This window comes from Pezoporus wallicus, unplaced genomic scaffold, assembly GCF_028554395.1.
Source record: "Pezoporus wallicus isolate ANWC-B61680 ecotype Strahan unplaced genomic scaffold, APGP_CSIRO_Pwel_v1 contig_3812, whole genome shotgun sequence".
NCBI classification, from domain to species: Eukaryota; Metazoa; Chordata; class Aves; order Psittaciformes; family Psittacidae; genus Pezoporus; species Pezoporus wallicus.
In genome coordinates this window covers 4,037,549-4,058,943 of record NW_026639618.1, presented here as the reverse complement: position 1 = coordinate 4,058,943, position 21,395 = coordinate 4,037,549, and the positions used below count along the sequence as shown (strand labels likewise).

General features: G+C 37.4%; 1 protein-coding gene across 1 annotated transcript in view; it reads right to left on the bottom strand.

Moving 5' to 3' along the window:
• Nucleotides 1–21,395, bottom strand: part of CSMD3 (CUB and Sushi multiple domains 3) — a 599,019-nt gene that overhangs the window by 470,195 nt on the left and 107,429 nt on the right. The window contains exon 3 of the mRNA XM_057415252.1: nt 15,805–15,917. Within this exon, the coding sequence (XP_057271235.1) occupies nt 15,805–15,917 (113 nt within the window). The remainder of the gene's footprint in view (nt 1–15,804; nt 15,918–21,395) is intronic.

Here is a 21,395-nt window from a genome sequence, read left to right as displayed (position 1 = left end):
AGCCTCATTCGGAAGATGAGTTACTCATCTAAGACCTAAATTCCCCTTTTCTATTTCAAAATTTAAACAAATTAACTGAAGATGCCTTTCTTTCTGTAGACTCCTTCCATTCCTATTATCTTTTCAGCACTCTTTCAAGTTCACAATAACCCAATTATCTTTCTTGAACTGCTCAGCTTTTCTTGAAGTCTCAGTTCAATGACAACTCTCTCACTAGTTGGAGCTCTTTGATAACACCAGATATTGCTTCCTTTTGTAATATTTCAAACTTTCTGACAACCTCTCTGCTTTCTTGGTTCAAATTGTGAACTCATTTTCTTACAAATTAGTCTCTCTAGTGATCTCTATAGTGACAGTACGATGCACTTCAGGGACTTTCTCACTTGAAATATATCAGCGACAACATAACTGGATCCAGGTAAATCAGATTGGATCACCAGTACTAAATGAAAAGAAAAAAAACAAAGAAAAAAGAGAAATTTAAGATTTTTAAACAAATCCAAACTCTAGCATTGAGGTTTACATTATACTATATATGAGAACAGGGAGGGAGGGACCACACTGGGTTTTTTTCCTCTTTCTTTATAAAACAGTTCTGTTTACCAAACAATTCACAGATAAGTAAGTTATGCTAATAAGTACTTCTGCTTCTTGGAGTAAGTAGATGAACATTTACTAGGGAAGTTAAAAGAATATGCCATCTATTTAAGAAGCTAACATGTCACAACATAAAGATAGTAAGTGTTTAAACAGAATAAGGCACAAATACTTTAATGATAGTAATAACCATTTAACCACATTAATGTTTTTCAGAGTAGGTAGTTGGCCAGAAAAAATAGCAGAAAATATGCAAATAGTTTTCTGCATAGAGTTTAGGCAGCTTTAATTAACGTAATTTAACTAATAAAATTGCTAATGTTGCTCTAGAAAGAACAAACATCCAAGAAGGTATTCTGTAGTGGCAATGTAATTTATGTATTTATAGAATCATAGAATAGTTAGGGTTGGAAAGGACCTTAAGATCATCAAGTTCCAACACCCCTGCCATGGGCAAGGACACCTCACACTAAACCGTATCACCCAAGGCCTTGTCCAACCTGGTCTTGAACACTGCCAGGGATGGAGCATTCACAACCTCCCTGGGCAACCTATTCCAGTCCTTCACCACCCTAACAGGAAAGAATTTCCTCCTTATATCCAGTCTAAACTTCCCCTGTTTAAGTTTTAACCTGTTACCCCTTGTCCTGTCACTACAGTCCCTAAAGAAGAGTCCCTCTCCAGCATCCCTATAGGCCCCCTTCAGATACTGGAAGGCTGCTAGGAGGTCTCCACACAGCCTTCTCTTCTCCTGGCTGAACAGACCCAACTTCCTCAGCCTGTCTTCATATGGGAGGTGCTCCAGTCCCCTGATCATCCTCGTGGCCCTTCTCTGGACTTGTTCCAACAGTTCCATGTCCTTTTTTATGTTAAGGACACCAGAACTGCACACAATACTCCAGGTGAGGTCTCACAGGCGCAGAGTAGAGGGGTAGGATCACCTCCTTCGACATGCTGGTCACGCTCCTTTTGATGCAGCCCAGGATACGGTTGGCTTTCTGGGCTGTGAGCACACACTGCTGGATCATGATCATTTTTTTAACCAAACAGCACCCCCAAGAATTTCTCCACAGGGCTGCTCTAAATCTCTTTGCCCAGCCTGGGATTGCTCCAACCCAGGTGTAGGACCTTGCACTTGGCATGGTTAAACTTCCTGAGGTTGGAATCAGCCCACCTCACAAGCATGTCGAGGTCCCTCTGGATGGCATTCCTTCCCTCCAGCGTATCAACTGAACCACACAGCTTGGTGTCATCGGCAAACTTGCTGAGGGCGCACTCAATCCCACTGTCCATGTCACCAACAAAGATGTTGAGAGATACCCACTACAAGACCGGTCCCAACACCGATCCCTGAGGGACACCACTCGTTACTGGTCTCCAGCTGGACATTGAGCCATTGACCACAACTCTTTGTGTGCGGCCATCCAGCCAGTTCTTTATCCACAGAGTGGTCCATCCATCAAATTGATGTCGCTCCAATTTAGAGACAAGGTTGTCGTGTGGGACAGTGTCAAATGCTTTGCACAAGTCCAGGTAGATGACATCAACTGCTCTACCCCTGTCCATCAGTTCTGTAGCCCCATCATAAAAGGCCACCAAATTGGTCAGGCAGGATTTCCCCTTAGTGAAGCCATTCTGGCTGTCACCAAACACCTTGTTGATTTTCATGTGCCTTAGCAAGCCATCCAGGAGAATCTGCTCCAAGATTTTGCCAGGCACAGATGTGAGACTGACTGGTCTGTAATTCCCCGGGTCATCCATTTTCCCCTTCTTGAAAATGGGGGTTATATTTCCCTTTTTCCAGTTGTTTGGAACTTCACCTGACTGCCATGATTTCTTCTGTCTTTATATTTTAAAACTCTGTCAAGTTTCATTTATTTGATAGACAGCGTGTCCTGAATTTATGATGATTATGATATTCATTAGTCTTTACCTCCAGTACTACATGTGGTATAAATGCAAATGAAAGAAACAGGATACTGCCCTATTTTCTGAAATTGGTTTTCTTTCTTGAGAGATTTTTCTTTTTGTTTTCATTTTAATTTCTGTTACATTCTTTTTTGTAGCTCATTCCTGTAAGCCAAGCATGCTATCCCATAGATAACATCTTTTAAAGACTGTTATGCTAGTTTATAAATGTTATCACATGTGAGGGATTATGTGGGTGGGGTTCATCTCACAAGACTTCCCAAACACATAGTGCTGATGTCGATATTCTGTATTATCGTTGCAGACTTCCTGCATCTGCATAGTAGAGGGGAGAGAGAAACAATTCCAGCGTGCCATCCCATTTCTTTTCTTGCTACTGGCTATAAAGTAGGCATAAATGACTAGTTACACGTAGGTGTATGTATAAGACATACCTACCACCTGGTGAATGCTCCATCCCTGGCAGTGTTCAAGACCAGGTTGGACAAGGCCTTGGGTGATATGATTTGGCATAAGGTGTCCCTGCCCATGGCAGGGGGGTTGGAACTAGATGATCTTAAGGTCTGTGGAGACAGTGTTCTCATGGGAGAATGAATAATTGGTACATAAAACTCTGAAAATCCTGAAAGATACATCAAGGCCATGAAAGACCCAAGGAAGCCTAAGCAAGCAAGATAAGAAGAAGCTGGATTTCACCAAGTTAATGAGAACTGTGGGCTGTTGGCAAGCTTTTGAGGTCAAGTTCCCACACCTGTGCTTAACCAATTATATGCTAGCTGCAAAGGGTCTTCAAGACAATTATCCAATCATAATATGCCAAATCACTGTAAGTGCATGTAAGAAATAGTATTTAAGGGGTTAAGGCTTTGTAATGAACGGCTTTTTGTCTGATCATATTGATCTCTGAGTCCATATATATTCTGCGGCAAAGGTCCTTTCCAACCCTAACTATTCTATGATTCTAAGAAGAGAAACTAAACCCATCCCTCAGAAGAGAGCAGTGAAAGTATAATCTGAAATACTTCATATCTGAAAACCAACCTTAGAACCAAAGGGGTTTAGGCAGAGACCTAAATCTCACAGGAAACTGAGGTAGCTCAGGAAAAAAATAATGCTGTATGTATATTAAGATTGAAACTTCTTAAGTTTGTCTTTTGTAACTATTTCCAATCTGTAATATGTATTTAATCTTGCAGGTTATTTTTTTAATTTTTTTTTTTATTTGTCATTTCAAGTCTGTATAGTGATGAAACTGGATTCAAGTGAATATAACAGGCAATTCGTATAATAGTTTCATGAAAGACTCAAATCTAAACATGACAAACTTGCTCCTTGGAGTATTTGCAACCTGAAACAATCTTGGGAATCCAAGATATTGTGACATATTTTCTTCTAAGCAGTGAGAGTCAATTTTGTGTGCTCAGTACATCTGCTAGCAAGCAATAGAGACAAAGCCAAGTGGGGAGACAATTTACAGCTGTAAGACTGTTATGATCTCCTGTTGTCATTCTGTATTACACTTGTTGCATCAAGATGCAGTTTGCTAAATGCTTCAGATTAAGGTAAATGGGCTGTTGTCAAAGGAGCAGTGTTTTTTCTATGCCATCAGGAGTACATAATGTCATTCATGCTGCATGGCATTTGTGAGCCGTGCAGCAGGCAGCAGGCTGGGCCAGAGAAAAGGCTGAGGGAATAACATTAGATACAAAAAAAAAGGATACGTTTTTATCCTTACTAATTTCCTGATCTGGCTCCCTGCATGGCATTGCGAGTGATACAGTGAGAAGGAGAAAGGAACACGAGGCTGGGGACCAGACTAAGTCCATAGCACCTCAAAACAAGTAATAACATTTAATATTAAAGTAATATTCTTTCTACTACTTTTTCAATTCCTTTGCCTTGCTTAATCTCACCAAGTTGATGGCTACCCCTCTGAAAACTGTGCTTGTTTATATCGGTCCCTTGGTCAAAATTGAAATGTGTTGCCTACCAACACCACCGTGAGAAGCTCTTGTGCTGTAATGGTCATACCATTTTAAAGTTTGAAGTCTCCTTTTCTATTATCATCTTGCAATAATTTTTGTTGTTGTTGTTGAATAAACTCCTTGGTTTTGAGCAACTTTTCTTAGGTTTGTTATTATTTTATGCTGTACTTTAAAAAGTATTTATTATTCTGTGAATAATAAATAAATAAATGTATTTAATTGACAAAGAAGGTTTCTATAAAATAGGCTTTATGAAGACCTTTTCAAGCGAGTGCAGAGCCCTGGGAAAAGTTGAGGTGTAAGAAGTCTCTACTACCTTGCACCTCAACAATACATGAAGCTGGAGAGTATTTCAGATGCAACAGTAGCACATCTGTGAATGGAAGTAGAAAATTTTTCCATACAAAGATTCTTCATGCTCTGAATTAACACGTTCTTACTGCCTGCAATAAAAGCTCTTGTGACAAGTATAGAATTGAGTAATGCTACACTGTAATTAAAGATGACATAGCATGTTGTTATTTTACAACACTACTTGTCTGTAAACATCATATTCTTCTGTCTACTTTCTAAATAACTTGTAAACGAGAGAGACAGGGTGGTGTGAGGAATGACTATACAGCACTGGCTTTCATTTTACAGCACTGATTCAGACCCAGACATAAATGCTCATGTGGAGAAGCCATAATTTACTAGCATTTTCTTACCCTGTGGTTTTAAATAATTTCTCTGATGATGCATATCTTCATCACAAAATCAGCTCTAAAAAAACTGCCACTAAGTGCATCAGTGTTGATTATCCCTTTAGAAAGACTGGGAATTGAACACTAAAACTGGCAATGATATCTGGTCCTAAAAGAACTAAGAACACTTATTCCTGGAGAGAGACACTGACAGAACAGGGAAAAGCGACATAAATGTTAAATGCAATTAAAATATTTGTTATCCTACTGCTTTAATTTAATCTTTAACAATACAGTAATTATGCAGCAGTCTCCTAATCCTTTATTTTTATATGAAAGCAGTAGGATTTCTTTCTCTTATCAAGTCACCATATCTATACTCACTTCAGATGCTGTTTTATTTATAGCAAGGAAATTACATAATGTAAGATGAAAACCAGAAGCAAAGAAAGTGTAAAAATTATGCACCAAAACTCGCACTGTTTTTATCAACTTTTAGTGATTCCATTGCCATTATTTTCAGAAAATTCTTTTTCTGAATAGTCCAAACTATAGTGAACTCATGTCTTTAAAGTCTGTAAATTTCAAGGGTTTTACATAAACCATTTATCAAGAATTCATTAAGACTTTTTCTCTGCTTAAAAGAAATAGGTTAGCTGTGGAGTTTTAAAACATTTCTACTGTAGAGCTGCATTTAAAGAAAAAGTTATAAAATTGTGTCAATATTTTGGGACAACTTTTCCATTTATATCTATAGTGTGGATCTTTGATAAGCAGCTTAGCTAATTACTTTTTAGCTGTAGCATGCAAGTTGTGTTCCATGGGATTTTAGTGGCCTGCTGCCAACCATCTAATAAAGGAATGGCTTTTTTTTCCTCTTTATGTTGTTTAGGTAGGGATTTGTCGACAGAATAGCAAAATTACCAAATGAGAATGGCTCCTCAACCCAAAAGAGGGATTTTTATTTGTAGATAAAATTGTTTTCAATTTTTTTTTTTTTTAAATTGTAGAGCATTTCACTAACCATCTAGTCCATTGTCAAAGCTGTCTGAATTTGCACGGAGGTTTGTATGTAGGACCTCATCGGTTAATGAGTAATTGTGTGCCAAGAATAAATCAAAAAAGCAAGTATCTTCCAAAAGCAACTTCAAATTTTGCTTTCTTTCAAAAGACAGGAAATTAGAGTGCTGAGTAAGCAACTACTCCTCTCTTCCTGTTAAAATAAAACTGTCATAATCATAGCTAGCTGTTTATAATGGTACTGCTCCAGATGATGTCAGTAACTTACACAAATGTATGCTTTATTTGCAAACCTAAAAAAAATTCACCTATTCCCAAGCATTTTCCATGTCACATAATTTATATTGAGCTTAGTGGGAGCTACTGAATGCCCAACAGTATGAATATCTTACTATGGATCTAAGTGTCCAACTAGGAACGATAAATGTGAAAAAACTGAAAATCTGCTAAAATGAGAAAATGAGTCTGTTCCTAGATTACAGTTCTGTATTACCGAGACGCATGTTCTCATCATGAATAAACCTCTTCAACTGTAGTTTCCTAGTGACTTTCAAAGACTTTTTTAAGATTGCATGCTGAAACTGCTATTGTATATTACTGATTCAAAATTTCACTGAGCTGTAAGTTAGGGAAAGCATGAAGGAAGCAGATGCTTATAAATATGGAGCTGCATTTATTTTGATACTTTTATGAGCAGCACATTAGCTCCTACAGAATACAGTTTCAGTTACATATACTACTTGCCTAGATATGGGATCAAACCAAGAATCTTAAATTAGGCTGCTTTAAGATTTGCGTTTGTTAGGATGTTGTACTTATCTTAATAATACGACAGTCCAGTAGCTGAAGAATGTAAGTTCACAAAGAAAACCTCAGAATCTCTTGAGAAATATCTCTCAAGACTTGCCATGTATGTTAATTTAGGGTTTGTTTTTTTTTTATTTTTCACAAAAAATGGCATTGAAAATATAAGAAAAAAAACTAAAGACTGACATATATTAAGATCTCAAATTAATCACTGTCTCAGTTGAACTTCGGTATGAGGCATGCATCAAAACAACAAATTATAGTACCATAGGTTGACAAATATGACTTATTTAACAACATTATTCTGAAAGAAATAAATTTAACAGTATATTGAAATCATAAGTAGATTTTTTTCAGACTAAGGGAGAAACATGTTTTCTTCCAGTAAGTAAATATTACTTAAGGCAGAAGAAAAAAGAAGTTTGCATTGGTTTTTAACTTTCAAATAATTATTTTGCAGATGTTAAAACAAATTTATTTTCATTCATTCTGCCTGTAACAAAATCATGCATGTTTCTGTGTTTCTCTAATCAATCAGCTTATTTATTTATCAAGATTTGTCAAAGAAAATTTAGCACCCAAAGGACAACAACTAAAGTCCAACTGGTAATTATGGTAGAAACACTAGGTATAATTACATGTGCATGAGCTTTTCTTCCTACAAATGGTAAGCTATTTTCCAAATGAAACAACAAGGAAGACAAAATCTATCTAGATGAATTTATCACATATTCTCCCTAAAACAGAATGGCAAATTCTGTGGAGCAGAAACTATCTTTAACTGTGCTTTCATGCACTGTTAGTAAAGTGACACTACCCTCAATACTGAGTGTTTGAGAGGTAGTAGTATTTAGATACTCCCTTCTACCTGACACAGTCGCCTGCCTGCAAGCCAGAACTGTAGTCTTGGACAGTGTGTTTGTTGACTGGGGCCCAGACCCATATTTCACAGAGCAACTTCTGTTTGCTCAGCTTTGCAACTGCTACTTCATACTATTCACCCATGACTGGTAATAACATGGCCAAGGGAAACTGGAAGCAGATCAAAGGTTAGTATGTATTTCTGAGGGTGAAGAGTGAGGGGAATATGATCCCAGATGGTGTTGGTATCCGTTTCAACCCTTCTGCTTAGGAGAACAGCTCTGGCTATGAGCAAGTGCATTTAGCAGACCAATGCCTAGCTATACCATTGTTCTGAAGGATCTGGGCTCCTTAATCATGGTACCTCACATGAAGATGTAGGATTGCTGGTAAAAAATTAAACCACCTGGTCAAGGCAAAGATGAACATAACCTCAAGTACACTTGCTTATTTCGTAAGGACATCCTTTAAAAACAGTCTTGTCAGTGGATAGTAACCTAATCACAAATGAAGAAAATTGTGCGCTGGATTAGAAGGCTGGGAAGTAAGTAGCGAAACTGGGATGTGAGGCTTTGAGACATCACATTTGGACTTACCTGGGGAATTGTTAAGCAGAATCTCCTGGGAAGCAATTATAAGGAGGAAGGGCTGCCAGAGACAGCTGATGTTTTTAAAAGACAATCAACTATTTTAAGGGTAAGTGAACTTTGGCAAATGACTCATGAGGCTAACAAAGGAGCTTCTTAGTGAACAAAAAATGAAAAGAAGTACAGACACAAAAATAATAGCAAAGAGGAGAGACAACAGTAAAGCAGTATGAAATGCTTTTGTGCCTCATTCTTTCACAAGAAACTTCTTCATGTATCTGTACGGGTGGGAAGGTGAGAGGCAGTTCTGGGTGTGCAGTAAGTGAGGGATTAGGTAAAGAAGTTGAATACAGTCATATCCACCCAAGGGTACATTTACGCATGTGAAGGAATGTTATAATGGCCACTGCCTCTAGCAGTTCTGGGGCCTGGTTTCTCTCACCCAGCCATTGGAGTCCAGCCCCAGACACCTGTGGGTGTCGGACTCAGGCCAATGCCCCTCACTGATGCTTTCCCATTTGCAGATTTAACCAGTCACACAGGCGAGCATGAATCCTGTCACCGAAACCCGGGAAAATATCCAGGGAAAAACACCCTGGACACCGACACGACTGCCTCAGACTGCCACACGCAAGGCACTGCCTTCAACAGCACCCACCTACTTGGGCTCACATAAAATACACAAGCACCAGCAGCCGGCAGAGGAGGTTACTCATGCGGACATGCACACGAGTCTGTGTGGGTTCACAAGCACTCGTACATTAACGGATCCACCAAGTACCAGCCCAAACTCCCAGTGCACCCAGCACCCCTGCCCGCACCACAGGCCCTCTTACCAGCCCCATGCGTCCCCTACTCACTGGCGGATCCAGCTTGGTGCTCGCTAGCGTGTTTTTTGGGACACACACCATTCCCACCCCAGTGAGCGGCTGCCGAGCCCCCTTATCCCGTCCTGCTCGGCGGGGGAGGGGGGGAACTGCTCCGTTCGCGTAGGAAACCACAAGGTCTCCAGACGCTGAAGAAGGAAACAAGAAGTAAGTTTACTGTAAATTTCCCTAAAACTGTATCAGGAGGAACAAAAGTCTCGGCAGGTTCTTACTCTTATAAAATGATACGAAGTAGAAAGAGAAAAGTAAAAAGGAAAGAAAGACGGAAAGAAAATTGAGAAATAGGATCAACATCCCCTGGATACAGCGACGTCTTCTCGGTCAGCGAGTGGAAATTCTTTCATTTGTAGTCCTTTCAGTTGGGGTCCTTGTGGTCAGTGAATCCGCTGGAGTCCAGGGTGCCCACCACATGGCTGAAGCATAGGTTTGCCCTTTTCTAGGGTCAGGCTCTGCTGGACTCCTCCCACCGGTGCAGACTTATCCGCAGGGGATCTGGTGAGCCCGTTCCAGCGCGCCTTGTGCCGTGGCAGGCGACACAGTGTCTGTCGCTGCTTCCGGGCAGTGCATTGCCGGGGCAGTTGATCTTCATGGCCTCAGGGCAGACACCACAGAAAACCACCCCCCACTTTGGTGGAGCAGCATCCCTGCTGTGATAAGTGACGATAAGTGAAAACGAGCCGTCCGCTCCATCTTTGGAGTTGAGACACAAAAAAAAAAAGGTCTCTTGGGCATCACACCCCCAACCCCACTCCAGTAGCAGAGGCACACTGGCCGGGGGCACGTGTGTCTCTAGTCTGACTCCATAGCTAGCGCTCGGCCTTTGAACCCCTCACACACACACAGGGTCAAGAGATTGCAGCAAGAGTTAAGAAAGGATTTAATAGGAGGCTAGAACAAGCTGGTGCTGAGGTTCAGGGCTCAGGCAGACCAGCGTACTGAACAGACAGGCCCGTTTTTCACGCAAAATGATAAAAATGCATAACTAGCGCAAAATAAGTTGCTACTTGGAACAAAATACTTTATGTTAAGACTTTGAAAGCCTATATTAAAGTGAAAGAATACTCTGAAGTGTGTGGTTTTATTGCAGTACTTAAGAACCTACCATAAGAGCTAACAGATGCTAATGCCCTGTAATTTAGCAGATAAAAACAGAACAAGAGCCACTGACTGGAAGATTAAAAATCAGAACTAAAAAGTCTTAGTTCTAAGTAAGGCAGAGTGATCGGTGGAATCAAAGAAAGTGATAATTTTCTTGTGTCTCAGTGTCCTCAAGAGGTGATTTGCTTTCCAGATGTTATTCTTTAGCCGAATCTAAATTAGTGATTGCAGTATCAAGAAAACTGTGTGAAATGCAATAAAATAAAAATTAGCCAGATTAAGTCCACAGGCCTATTTTTATTTACTCTTTCTGTATGTATACAAGAGTGGTGGGAGTGATGCAGCATATAAGTAAAATATTTAAAATTAATAAGCAGCAAGGTAACCAGGTATTGATTTAATAAACAGTGATTCCCTTCTGTATTAAAGCATTACATCCAAGTACTTCTAGCATTAGGATTAGAGTGGTAGTCCTGAGCAGTGCTGTGTTGTGACACACAGGCTGACTGGATCAGCTGGAAGAAAAAAGTGGTTTTCCCTGCCAATACTTATTTTATTCTGTGATAATGTTAGGTATTAGCTGACAGTGCAACTTGTAAATGTTACATATGATTTTAAAAAACATTGGCTAGGAAGATGTCATGTGGGTATACATTTCTGTATGATACATGGGAAAGAATATTGATTTATAGTTTTATCAGATAAAATATCTGAGGTATTTTGAAATTTTTTATAGAGTGAACTTGTTTTGCTTTTTGTCTATATTGATGCTGAAGTATAAATAATATGACTAAAAGCAGGATGATATTTTCTGTTGTTAATCACCGCACAAAGTTGGTGCAACTTCAGTGCTGTTAGTGTAGTTAAATTGGAAACACATCAATACAAAAAAAAAACTTTGCATCATGAACTAGCACCGTATTTTATAGCTTAGATATTTATTCTTTCGCTAAATTTTGCTTATATATTTGATAACTCCCCTTCATTTACTAAATTAATTTGGAAATACTGCAAATCACACCTTCCCCTTTGCCTTCCCTGTACTAAGGGAGTTAAGAACTACCTAACAGTTAATGACATATTAAAGAATGCTACAACATTCAAAGCCTGATAAGCATATTTGATGTTTTCTATTTCCTTGAATACGCAACCATTTTATTTCTGCAGATAGAAGTCTACGAACAGGCATTGTTGGTATGTTTGTGCCCACAGTTACTGTTCCAAGACCAGAAGGATATGCCAGATAATTTCATGTGACTTCCTAGAAAACTTAAACACATATTTTTTTCCTGTTACCCAACATGCTGAATGGAAGTAAAAATTATTAATTTAGATTGACTTCAACTGTGTAATATGTTTCCTTGCTTGTTTTAGTATGATTCATTTTCAAAACAGGAGTTTCCATTATCTATTTAGGTAATTTAAGCAGTCTCTATTTTAATTATTCTTATCTTTTCTTTGTGGACTTTTCTTTCAGAAATGCTAGGAAAATTCAGTTTTAATTCCATTTTTACCAAGGACTTGCTGAAGCAGTCTTATGACAGAGAGCTCTATATCCAAAATAGCAATGGCAAAATACGAGCCAAAATGAAAAATGTCTCTGTCTGTCAGGTAGTAAGTCTAGCGACAACTTTGCATCTTAGAGTCTGTGGCTGTTACGACTCCAACCTGGCAAGCGCTTTTTGAGTGGACCTATTATAGAGACCACTCAAATATTAAATGATAATTCATTGGCACTCAAATTTTTATATGGCGTTAGTAGTGATGTTATTAGCTTAATACAAGTAGTACTTCATGAACCGTATGTAAATCCAGAGTTTAAATCATGTGTAGCCACATTTCATAATTCTGTTATGCAGAAGAGCTAAAAATAGATTATTCTATTTGTTCATATTTTCTAGCCCTATACCAACTGCCAAAATTATTTTTAGCATCCACATCCTGGCACATTTAAGTCCTAGTAATATCTCTGATCTGCATTCTTCAATAATCCCGTACATCAGCTACCAATTTTTCTCAATATTGCTGAAAGAAATGCATGATATGTCCCAAGAAGTCACATCATCCTATTCTGTTAATAAACACCATCTGCTCCCTTCTTTCCTCCCCCCACCACTCATTACTCATTAAGATGAGATCAGTCTTGAAAGTTTTAACATTGCTGTCAAATCCCTCTCAAAAGCATTTAATCAGAATTGCTGAATTTCTATAACACCATTCTAGTACAAGCATGAAGAATATTTCATTATTTAAGGTGTCTAATAATTCAGTTTTATAGTTCAGTTTAAAATTAAGTGTAGCAGCACAAAACAGATAAAATTGTATTTCATAACACTATTATAAATAATTGCAATTCATCACCAGGACATTCAGAGTTTTCAGTATAAGAATGCATATTAAGGTGGTTTTTTTGTTTTTTTCCCCAATGATCAATAGAATAGCATAAAAATATCTATCATGTTTATCTCGAATAAAGATGGACATAAATTCTAGCAGCAGGATTGTTAATGAAGTCAGTGATTTCAAAAATGTCAGCTACCTGTTTAATAGCAGTAAAATAACCCAGTAAGAACAAAATTAAGCAGTTTTCAAAGCAGGACTAAGTTCAATGAAGCCCCTTGCTGTATAGGTCAAACTTCTATGTTGCTTTCTTTCTCAGCAGCTGTATTTTCCCTCCCATGCTCTCTATGAACAAAGCTGCTTATGTATCTTAGTACAACAGGAATGGAAAAGTGCATCAAATTCTTCTATCCAGAAGCCAAACTAATCTTATCATAAATAAAATAAAAAGGACACAGCTACACTGTGACTTGACCTAATTTTTCAAGTAGGGGATGAAGTATAGCGTTTCTTCTCCGTACATTAATACCTATACATGTTACACAGACCCTGAAAGCAACTAAAAAAACCCAAGAAAATATGCCAGAAAGCTCTCTAGAAAAAAAATAGGCATGGAATCAGCAGACTTGTAACTCCCCCATTTCTCACTCCAGCCAGCAAAGCTCTTGGTGCAAAACAGAAATAAAATGATAAATTGCTGATGGTAATTATTGCAGCTCAAGTGTTTTTATTAAAATCCCTCCTTAAGTTTCAATGCATCTCAGCATTTTCTGTTGCCACTGTGATTTTTAATTTTTTTTTTTTTTTAAGTAACCTGTTTCTGTTTTCTCTCATGAGATCCTTTTTCTCCAGGGGTATCATTCTATATAGAGGTGTATTTCTCAGATGTGTTCTTTCCCAAATAATAGAGAAGCTGAACATAAAGAATTATGTGCAAAATGGTACTGAAGCTAACCCAAATAGGCCACTTGACATTGAGGAAGTTAAAAAGGTGAGAAGGAGAAAAGGAGGGAGGGATGCAGAGAACAGATTGAGGATTATGATATTGATGGTAGGAGGCCAGAGTGAGTATTTCCGTGGCCTATCCTTATTTAGTTTAACTGGATGCAATTGTAAGGGTTTACATATAATGGCCCAGCATGGTAGTTCTATTGATGACATCATTTTATATCTTTTCATACCCATTTTTATTCTCAGTAGACCAAAAAATTAATACATTCTTTTATGTTACGATCAAGAAAGCCCACAGTAGATTCATGTTTCTCACAGAATCTGTCAGGTACTCTGTTGTTTCTTGTCAACTTTCAACTGCAAATCTGTCAAGGAGGATGGGGGGTTAGAGAAAGAGATGTTGATGGGCTTTGTTTATTTGGGCGTTTTAGTTTGGTTAGTTTGATTGTTTTTAAAGATAGTGAATAGTAATTCACCCTGTATAATCATCTGTCTATCCTCTATTTCCAAACATTTCAAAGGGAAGTATTTTAAATGATCAGTGGTTATGAAAGGTATACTCCTTTTTCAAATCACACCTGGATCTGATCCCTTCACATGCGTATCTCTACTGCTCATCCTGCCCTCTCATGCTATCTCTATCATTTGTCTTTATTGCAATGACAGGTTGCTAATCATTTCTATTTTAGGTTTCGAATTACAAATCCATAATGAAGCACTTAAGTATGTGGTCTGATATTTAGGGGTACTAAGTATGCAGATGTTTCATCAGGGAGCTAAAAAGGAGCTACTGGGCAATCAAAATTTTTGAAAATTGAATACTAGGTAGACCAGCTCTGAAAATGTTGATTGCAAGGTTATACACATTCATAAAGAGTACAAGAACAGAAACGGAGAATGCCTTGATGTGATTATCATTTAAATGCATCTATTCTCTCATGTCAAGGAATGATGCATGAAGTGAATGTAATGTAATGAGTTTTCATTTCTTTGGTAGCTGGATATAAAGGCAGGCAGTTTCATAGGAAGTTAGAAAAACAGGAATTGAAAGAAAAATTTTCTCAGTGAATGGAGCTGCCTTGATGCAGCTCTTAAAAAATAGGGCTGGCCATATGAAGAGAGACTCCAGTGAACTAAAACTCTTTAAACACTTTTAGTATTCCTGATTACACAAACTGAAGTGTCAGATCCAAAAAGGATGAGTATCAAATTGAAGGTATTAAGTTTACGTTTCTTTCTAAAATGCTGATTTCTGTGATTGAAGGTAAAATTCCATCCTTATATGTCAGTGGTTCAGGAGCTTGAGTTCTGTTAATCAGAATGTTATTTTAGCCCAGAAAGGAATTATATGAGGAGTCAATCATATGTGCAAACTGAACTCCATGGTGATAAGCATGTTAGAGCTCATTGTCCCAGTGCCCAGAAATTTAGTAAAGAAAAAATGAATGGATAGCATATTCTAGCTCTTCAAACATGACTAAAGAGAACTTGATCATAAACAAGATCCTTGAACATACATACAATCCTATAAACTTCTGGACTTCAGGAATACGTGTGGCAGCTCATTCACTCTGTCTGGGTGAAAACTGCTAGACAATTGTGAAAACTTCAGTACAGAAGTAGGTTTATGTTAGTTTGGAGAACTGAGTCAGTATTTCTCCTATCAAAAGCATGAGAAAGAATCCATCCATAGAACTTGGAGATATTAATTTGACTACTTAGTGAAATTCAAGAGTAACTACTAATGTCTTGGCATTAATTTGAAAAAAAACATACATTAGAAGGTCCAGAAAGATTATGATTATGTTTTTCAGAATTTAAAGAATTTGGCATTATTAAAAGAAATGTTATAAAACATTTGTGTCTGTATGGTACTGTAGACAGTAGAGTTTTAAATATTTTGGTTTCAGATGTGAGTCTGTGCATCTGAATGCCTGAACAGCAAACACTGTAACTTGGTTAAGTTATAAATGTGTATTTGTATGCATTTTTGTGGGACGTTCATGATTCATAGAGATCAGAGAAAAAAATACAGAATCTATGATTAAGAATATCTTACCTTCATAGTAAACTTTAAACCCATGAGCACTAACTGCAAAGTCACTTGTCAAGCGCAGTGAAAATACAGATTTTGTACTTGTCACAGGTGGAGGAAGATGAAATCCTGTTAACCTAAGAAACAAAAAAACACAACTCATGGTTAATTGTCTGAAAAATAAAATTGTGTGTAACAGGTTGCTTTTCCAAACAATATTTCATCATGGAAAGGACAACCGACTTAACAGTATATAGTTTGTAATACTCGAGAAAATGATTTTTAAATGACAGTTTATGGAATCAATACAAAATTTTAGTGGCTTTCATGGACACTGAACCAGGTAAGGTACATTGGTTTGAGAAAACTGTATTTAGTAGAGATGATAATAATATATATAAACTTGATTTTTAAAATGGTCCAGATTATAACACTTATTTTCTTTATTCCAGAAGAATAACCTCATCAGGGTTCATACCAGACAAGCAAACACATAGTATTTACCTGTCAAAATGTTCAAAAAACAAGTTGAACAATTTAGCTGTGTATGCTCATCAGTGAAATCTAGACATACTTTCAGAGCCCAGTTAGCCTTGTGTGGCAAACACAAGATTAGTGTGATTCATTGTATTAATGATTAAACATTAATTGTATTTGTTGCTTAACCTTATTTTTACTTATTAGTTTGAATTTAGAATTATAGAAAAATTTAGGTCAGAAAGACCTGTGGAGGTCAGATAGTTCAATGTCCTGCTCATAGTAGATTTAACATGAGAGTTGGTTCAGAGTGTTCAAGATTTATTACTTTTCTTTCCATTATTAGAATAATAAAGTCACTGTTTCTTTTTTCATACATACATTAAGGATCATGTTTTAATTTACTATTATATGTGATTCATTACCCTATGCCCTTATGGAAACCATTTTTAAGGACACTGCAGTAGCCAGGGTATGCTATTGTCATGACAGATATGAAAGCCAAATGATAATATTACTTACAGCATAATAGCCAGAAAATTGAAAAAGAAGAACAAAAGTAGCAATGACCCTTAAAGAGGTTGTCGTGGTTTAAACCCAGTCAGGTAACTTGTTCACTCACTCCCAGTGAGTGGTGCCGAGCTGACAACAATCAAGGTCCGTGTCCGTCTCCCCCCCCTGCACCGGGGCTCTCCCCTTCCCCGCTCCCAGAGGAACGGGGAGGAGGATCGAGAGAGTGCAACTCCTACGGGTTGAGACAAGAACAGTCCAGCAACAAATCACCACCGCTACTATCAGCTAAAACAATGATAAGGGAAAATAACAAGGGAAGAGAATACGATACCACCGGCCAAGAAAACGAGTTCCACCCGGAAGCTCCTGTCCTTCCGGGTAACTCCCAGTTACCCCCCACCCCGGGCATGACGTGCTGTGGTATGGAATACCTCCCCGGCTAGCCCGGGTCAAGCGCCCCGTCTCTGCCTCCTCACAGCTTCCCCTCCTCCCTGGCAGAGCATGAGCCTCACAGAGTCCTTGGTCAGGGTAAACATCACTTAGCAACAACCGAAAACATCGGCTTCACCAACGCTGCTCTCAAACTAGAAGTCAAAACACAGCACTGCACCAGTTAACACAAAGGAAAAAACATGACTGCTACTGCTGAACCCAGGACAGAGGTGTATATACAGATCTCTACATATGCAGCAAGTCATCCATGTGTGTATCCAGATACCTGCTCTTTGTTTTGGCATTGACATCATCATAAATAATGTCATTAAAACAATTGTTTACAGATTATTTAGGATTTAGGAAATGCATTTATTTTACTTGATTAAGAGAATATATTTTTGTTCTAACAATAAAACAAATTAATAAAATGCTTACCTCTCCCAAATGTGCATATATATAATGATTTGACAAGTTAATACAATTTTCCCATTAACTTAACCATAAACCAATAAATACATTAACTACATTAATACATTAATTGGTAAATATCACCACTTGCAAGTCAGCTGACCTAACATAAAACCAAGCCAGTAATTTGAATAAAAGTTTTAATTTGCAGCACAGACTAAGTCTAGCCGATATCTTTTTGGTTACTCAATGAGTTGAGGAATTTGTGGGTATAAATGCATATCCAGCATAAGGGAAATATACATTTATCCCAAATTATTTAATTTTATGAGTGGTACATATGCACAGCTTTGATAGAGGATTTTTAAAATGAACATGCATTTTACTAGCATGGCAAGTGTTACAGCTCCACATGCAAAACACATCATTATTGGAACTGTTTGATACCATTTAACTTTCTGGGTTGTGCCTTCTATCATCATCATTATGCTGCATGAACTCAGAAAGGTTCAGCTTATTTCTTTAAATTGGTTGCTACACTTAAATTTGTATGAAAAATGCAGTTTTTATTTGTAGTTTAGTGGATGCAAAAATAATTAAAGTTTTTAATAACAAAACCATGCAAATATCACTTGGCAAAATACTGCAAGTTTTCAAAAGAAAATGTAATTTAATGTCTCAAACAATCACTGTCACCTAATACTTTAATATTATTCATTGAGTGTTACAGCACATTGACCTCACAACTCAAGTATCATTTTTTATGTAAAACTCTGCAAAAAGTCATAAGTGTTAGCCAAAATAGCTTTTGTTGCCATTTAAAACAAAACCTAACACGTACATAAAAACCACAAAAGGTATTTTTGCTGCCGGGTAAGCAGCACTACATCTGTAAGATACTGATTGTCATTTTCAGGCCAGTCACAACTAAATGGCTAACTTAAAGAGAGTACCCTCATAAAAGCAGAACTTTAGGTGGGACGCTTATGCAAAACAAGCAGTCATCTTCTTAAGCTGGTATCACCTGCATATTAAACGCATTTAAAATTTAAATTTCCTATAGTAGCTGAGATTTTTTTATCTACAGCAATTTTCTCTCTTACATTACATTTGCATATTTCATTCCATTTGCATCAACTTTTTTCAAATTTAACATACTTAATTGAGTGACTCAGGTGTCTCTTTACTGCTATTTTAGATACCTTGAGGTATTTGAAACATAAGCACAGAGCTGGTAGAAACAACGCTGAACCAACATGAGACCCATGCTCTTCTGGAGAGCTGGAGGCCAGGCAGGATCTATTAGGATTTTAGATGTTATGTTAGGCACTTCAATCACCCCTTTTATATTCTACCACTTTTCACTTTGGCAGAAGAAATTTATACTATAACAGTATTTCATTCACTCAGACCTTATCCTCTTCCGTTTTTTGGTTTTGGAATTAGGTTATCTAGTGTTCCCTGAAATACACAGAGAGATCCCATAAGCAACTGATACTAGCTCCTGTGGCAAGAACCCATGGGAACTAAAAGTCAACATCTGCGGAAGTTGGAGAAAGCAATACAGCTTTTTCTGTCTCCTAAAAAAATTATGAATTGTTCCGTTTTACTGAAATATTTAATTTGAGGTGCTGTAGTTCAGTTACAGTGTTACCTAACATAACACTGTCCTGGTTTCTGCTGGGATAGAGTTAGTTTTCTTTCTAGCACATGTGTTTTTGTGCCGTGTTTTGGCTTTATTCTAAGAATAATGGTAATAAGACCCTGATGTTGCTTAGTTGCTTAGTTGTTGCTGAACAGTGCTTACCCTGATCAAGGGCTTTTCAGTTTCTCATGCTCTGACAGTGAGGAAGGGGCACAAGAAGCCAGGAGGGAGCAAAGACAAGGCACCTGACCCAAACTAGCCAAAGGGATATTCCATGCCACATAGCATCTTGCCCAGTTTATAAACTGGGGGGGGGGGGGGGCAATGCTTGGGTCTGGCTAGGTGTCAGTCTGCGAGTGGTAAGCAGCTGCATTGTGCATCACTGGTGTTTTTGTTTTCCTCTTCCTTTATTATTATTAGCAATAGTAATAATTAGTAATATTATTAGTACATAATATAATGTACTTTAGTTATGAAACTGTTCTTATCTCAACCTATGGGCTTTACATTCTTCTGATTCTCTTCCCCATCCCACCCAGGGAGGGGAGAAAAGGGAAAGAGGTGAGCAAGCGGCTTTGTGGTGCTGAGTTATCAGCTAAGTTTAAACCACAACAAGCAGTGATACAAATTGGTAAATTATTGTACTGCATATTTATGCATATGTTTGCTTTGTTCTTGCTGGTGTCTTAACAAGCTTGTCAGGTACCTTATGCCCAGAGGAAATGGACACATTCTGTGCCCACCTAGTAGACTTTAAATTGTGAATGTGAAGTATGAAATTAGCTGGGTGGATACTCAAAGGCTACAGATAATTTTGGGAGTGCAGGAAAAGGCTGAGATGTATTATTCATTCAGCTTTTCTATATTATAAAGATCAGATGTTCTTTCTGAAAAACATCTTATCTACAGAAATTAATAAACTCTAGTGGCAAATACCGTGGAGTTAAAGATATGTGCAGATTATGTGCAGATGTAATAACTATTTAGAATTTAGATATTATTTACATGCAAAAAATATTATGCTTTATAAAGTAGGTTCAGTAACATGAGTCTGGAAATGTTTTTGTAATCACGTCACTGTATAAGAATGAATAGAGAACAGAAATACTTAGTAACTGGGAACCAGAGAATGGGTATATGAGAGAGAAATCAAAGATATCTCTATAAATAACCCCAAGTAGACCCAAGACTGAGGAGAAGAAAATTGCCATCATCACCATCATACTCTTTGTCAAAGAATTCATCCTGCTGGTTGTTTGCCATAACTACCTTGTGGTGCCATCTTCATCCTAATAAGGCAGACCAAAGCTGCTGAGGATCCAGAGGAACATCAAAAGGGTTAGAACACACCAGACAAAACAGGTAGAATCTAGGAAGTTTCTATACAATTTTAACTGTATTATCAATGAGATTTTTTTGTACTAATGAGTTACTTCGTGCATGAGGATAAATAATATTGTATGTGGATTGGTAATAACTGTTATATTCACTGTTATATTTTTTACTACTTCTTGGCCAAGAAAGATGCGTGTCTCTAAGAACTCAGGATGCAAGTGCAGAAAATTTCCTGATGTACAAATTAAGTGACTAAATGACATTGGTTTCCATCTGAGAGACTAGTTTTGAAGGAATCTTTGTCATGTGGGGAAATTCTCTGACTTCATCCTTTCATGTTTCTTCAGTAATGTAAAGGGTGAAATAGTCTGCAACAAAGCATTGCCTTATGTATGCAGGAATTCATAAATATTGCTTCACCATTAATACAGTAAATAAATTATAAGAAATTTTGATTATGTTTGAATCTATAAGAATATCTGTAGTAATATTTTTTTTGTTTTGTGACTGAAAATCAAATAATTTTCTTTCTAACATGCCGTTTATGAGTAACTATATTTTGGCACATGTTATGGATTCACACACAAAAAGTGCATTCAACAGTTAGCAGTTTAATATCTGTCTGTTTTCCTTTTTTTAAGTGGATTTTAAGAGACTGTTACTCCAAGAAGAATTATAATCTCTCTTTTTTTAAATCATCTGTATCATAATTTAAAAATGACAAATCAACTTAGATGCATGGTTTCCAAGCTTTTAAGTGTTCTCACTAGAAATTTCATTTGTTTTCTGCTTTTACTGTGAT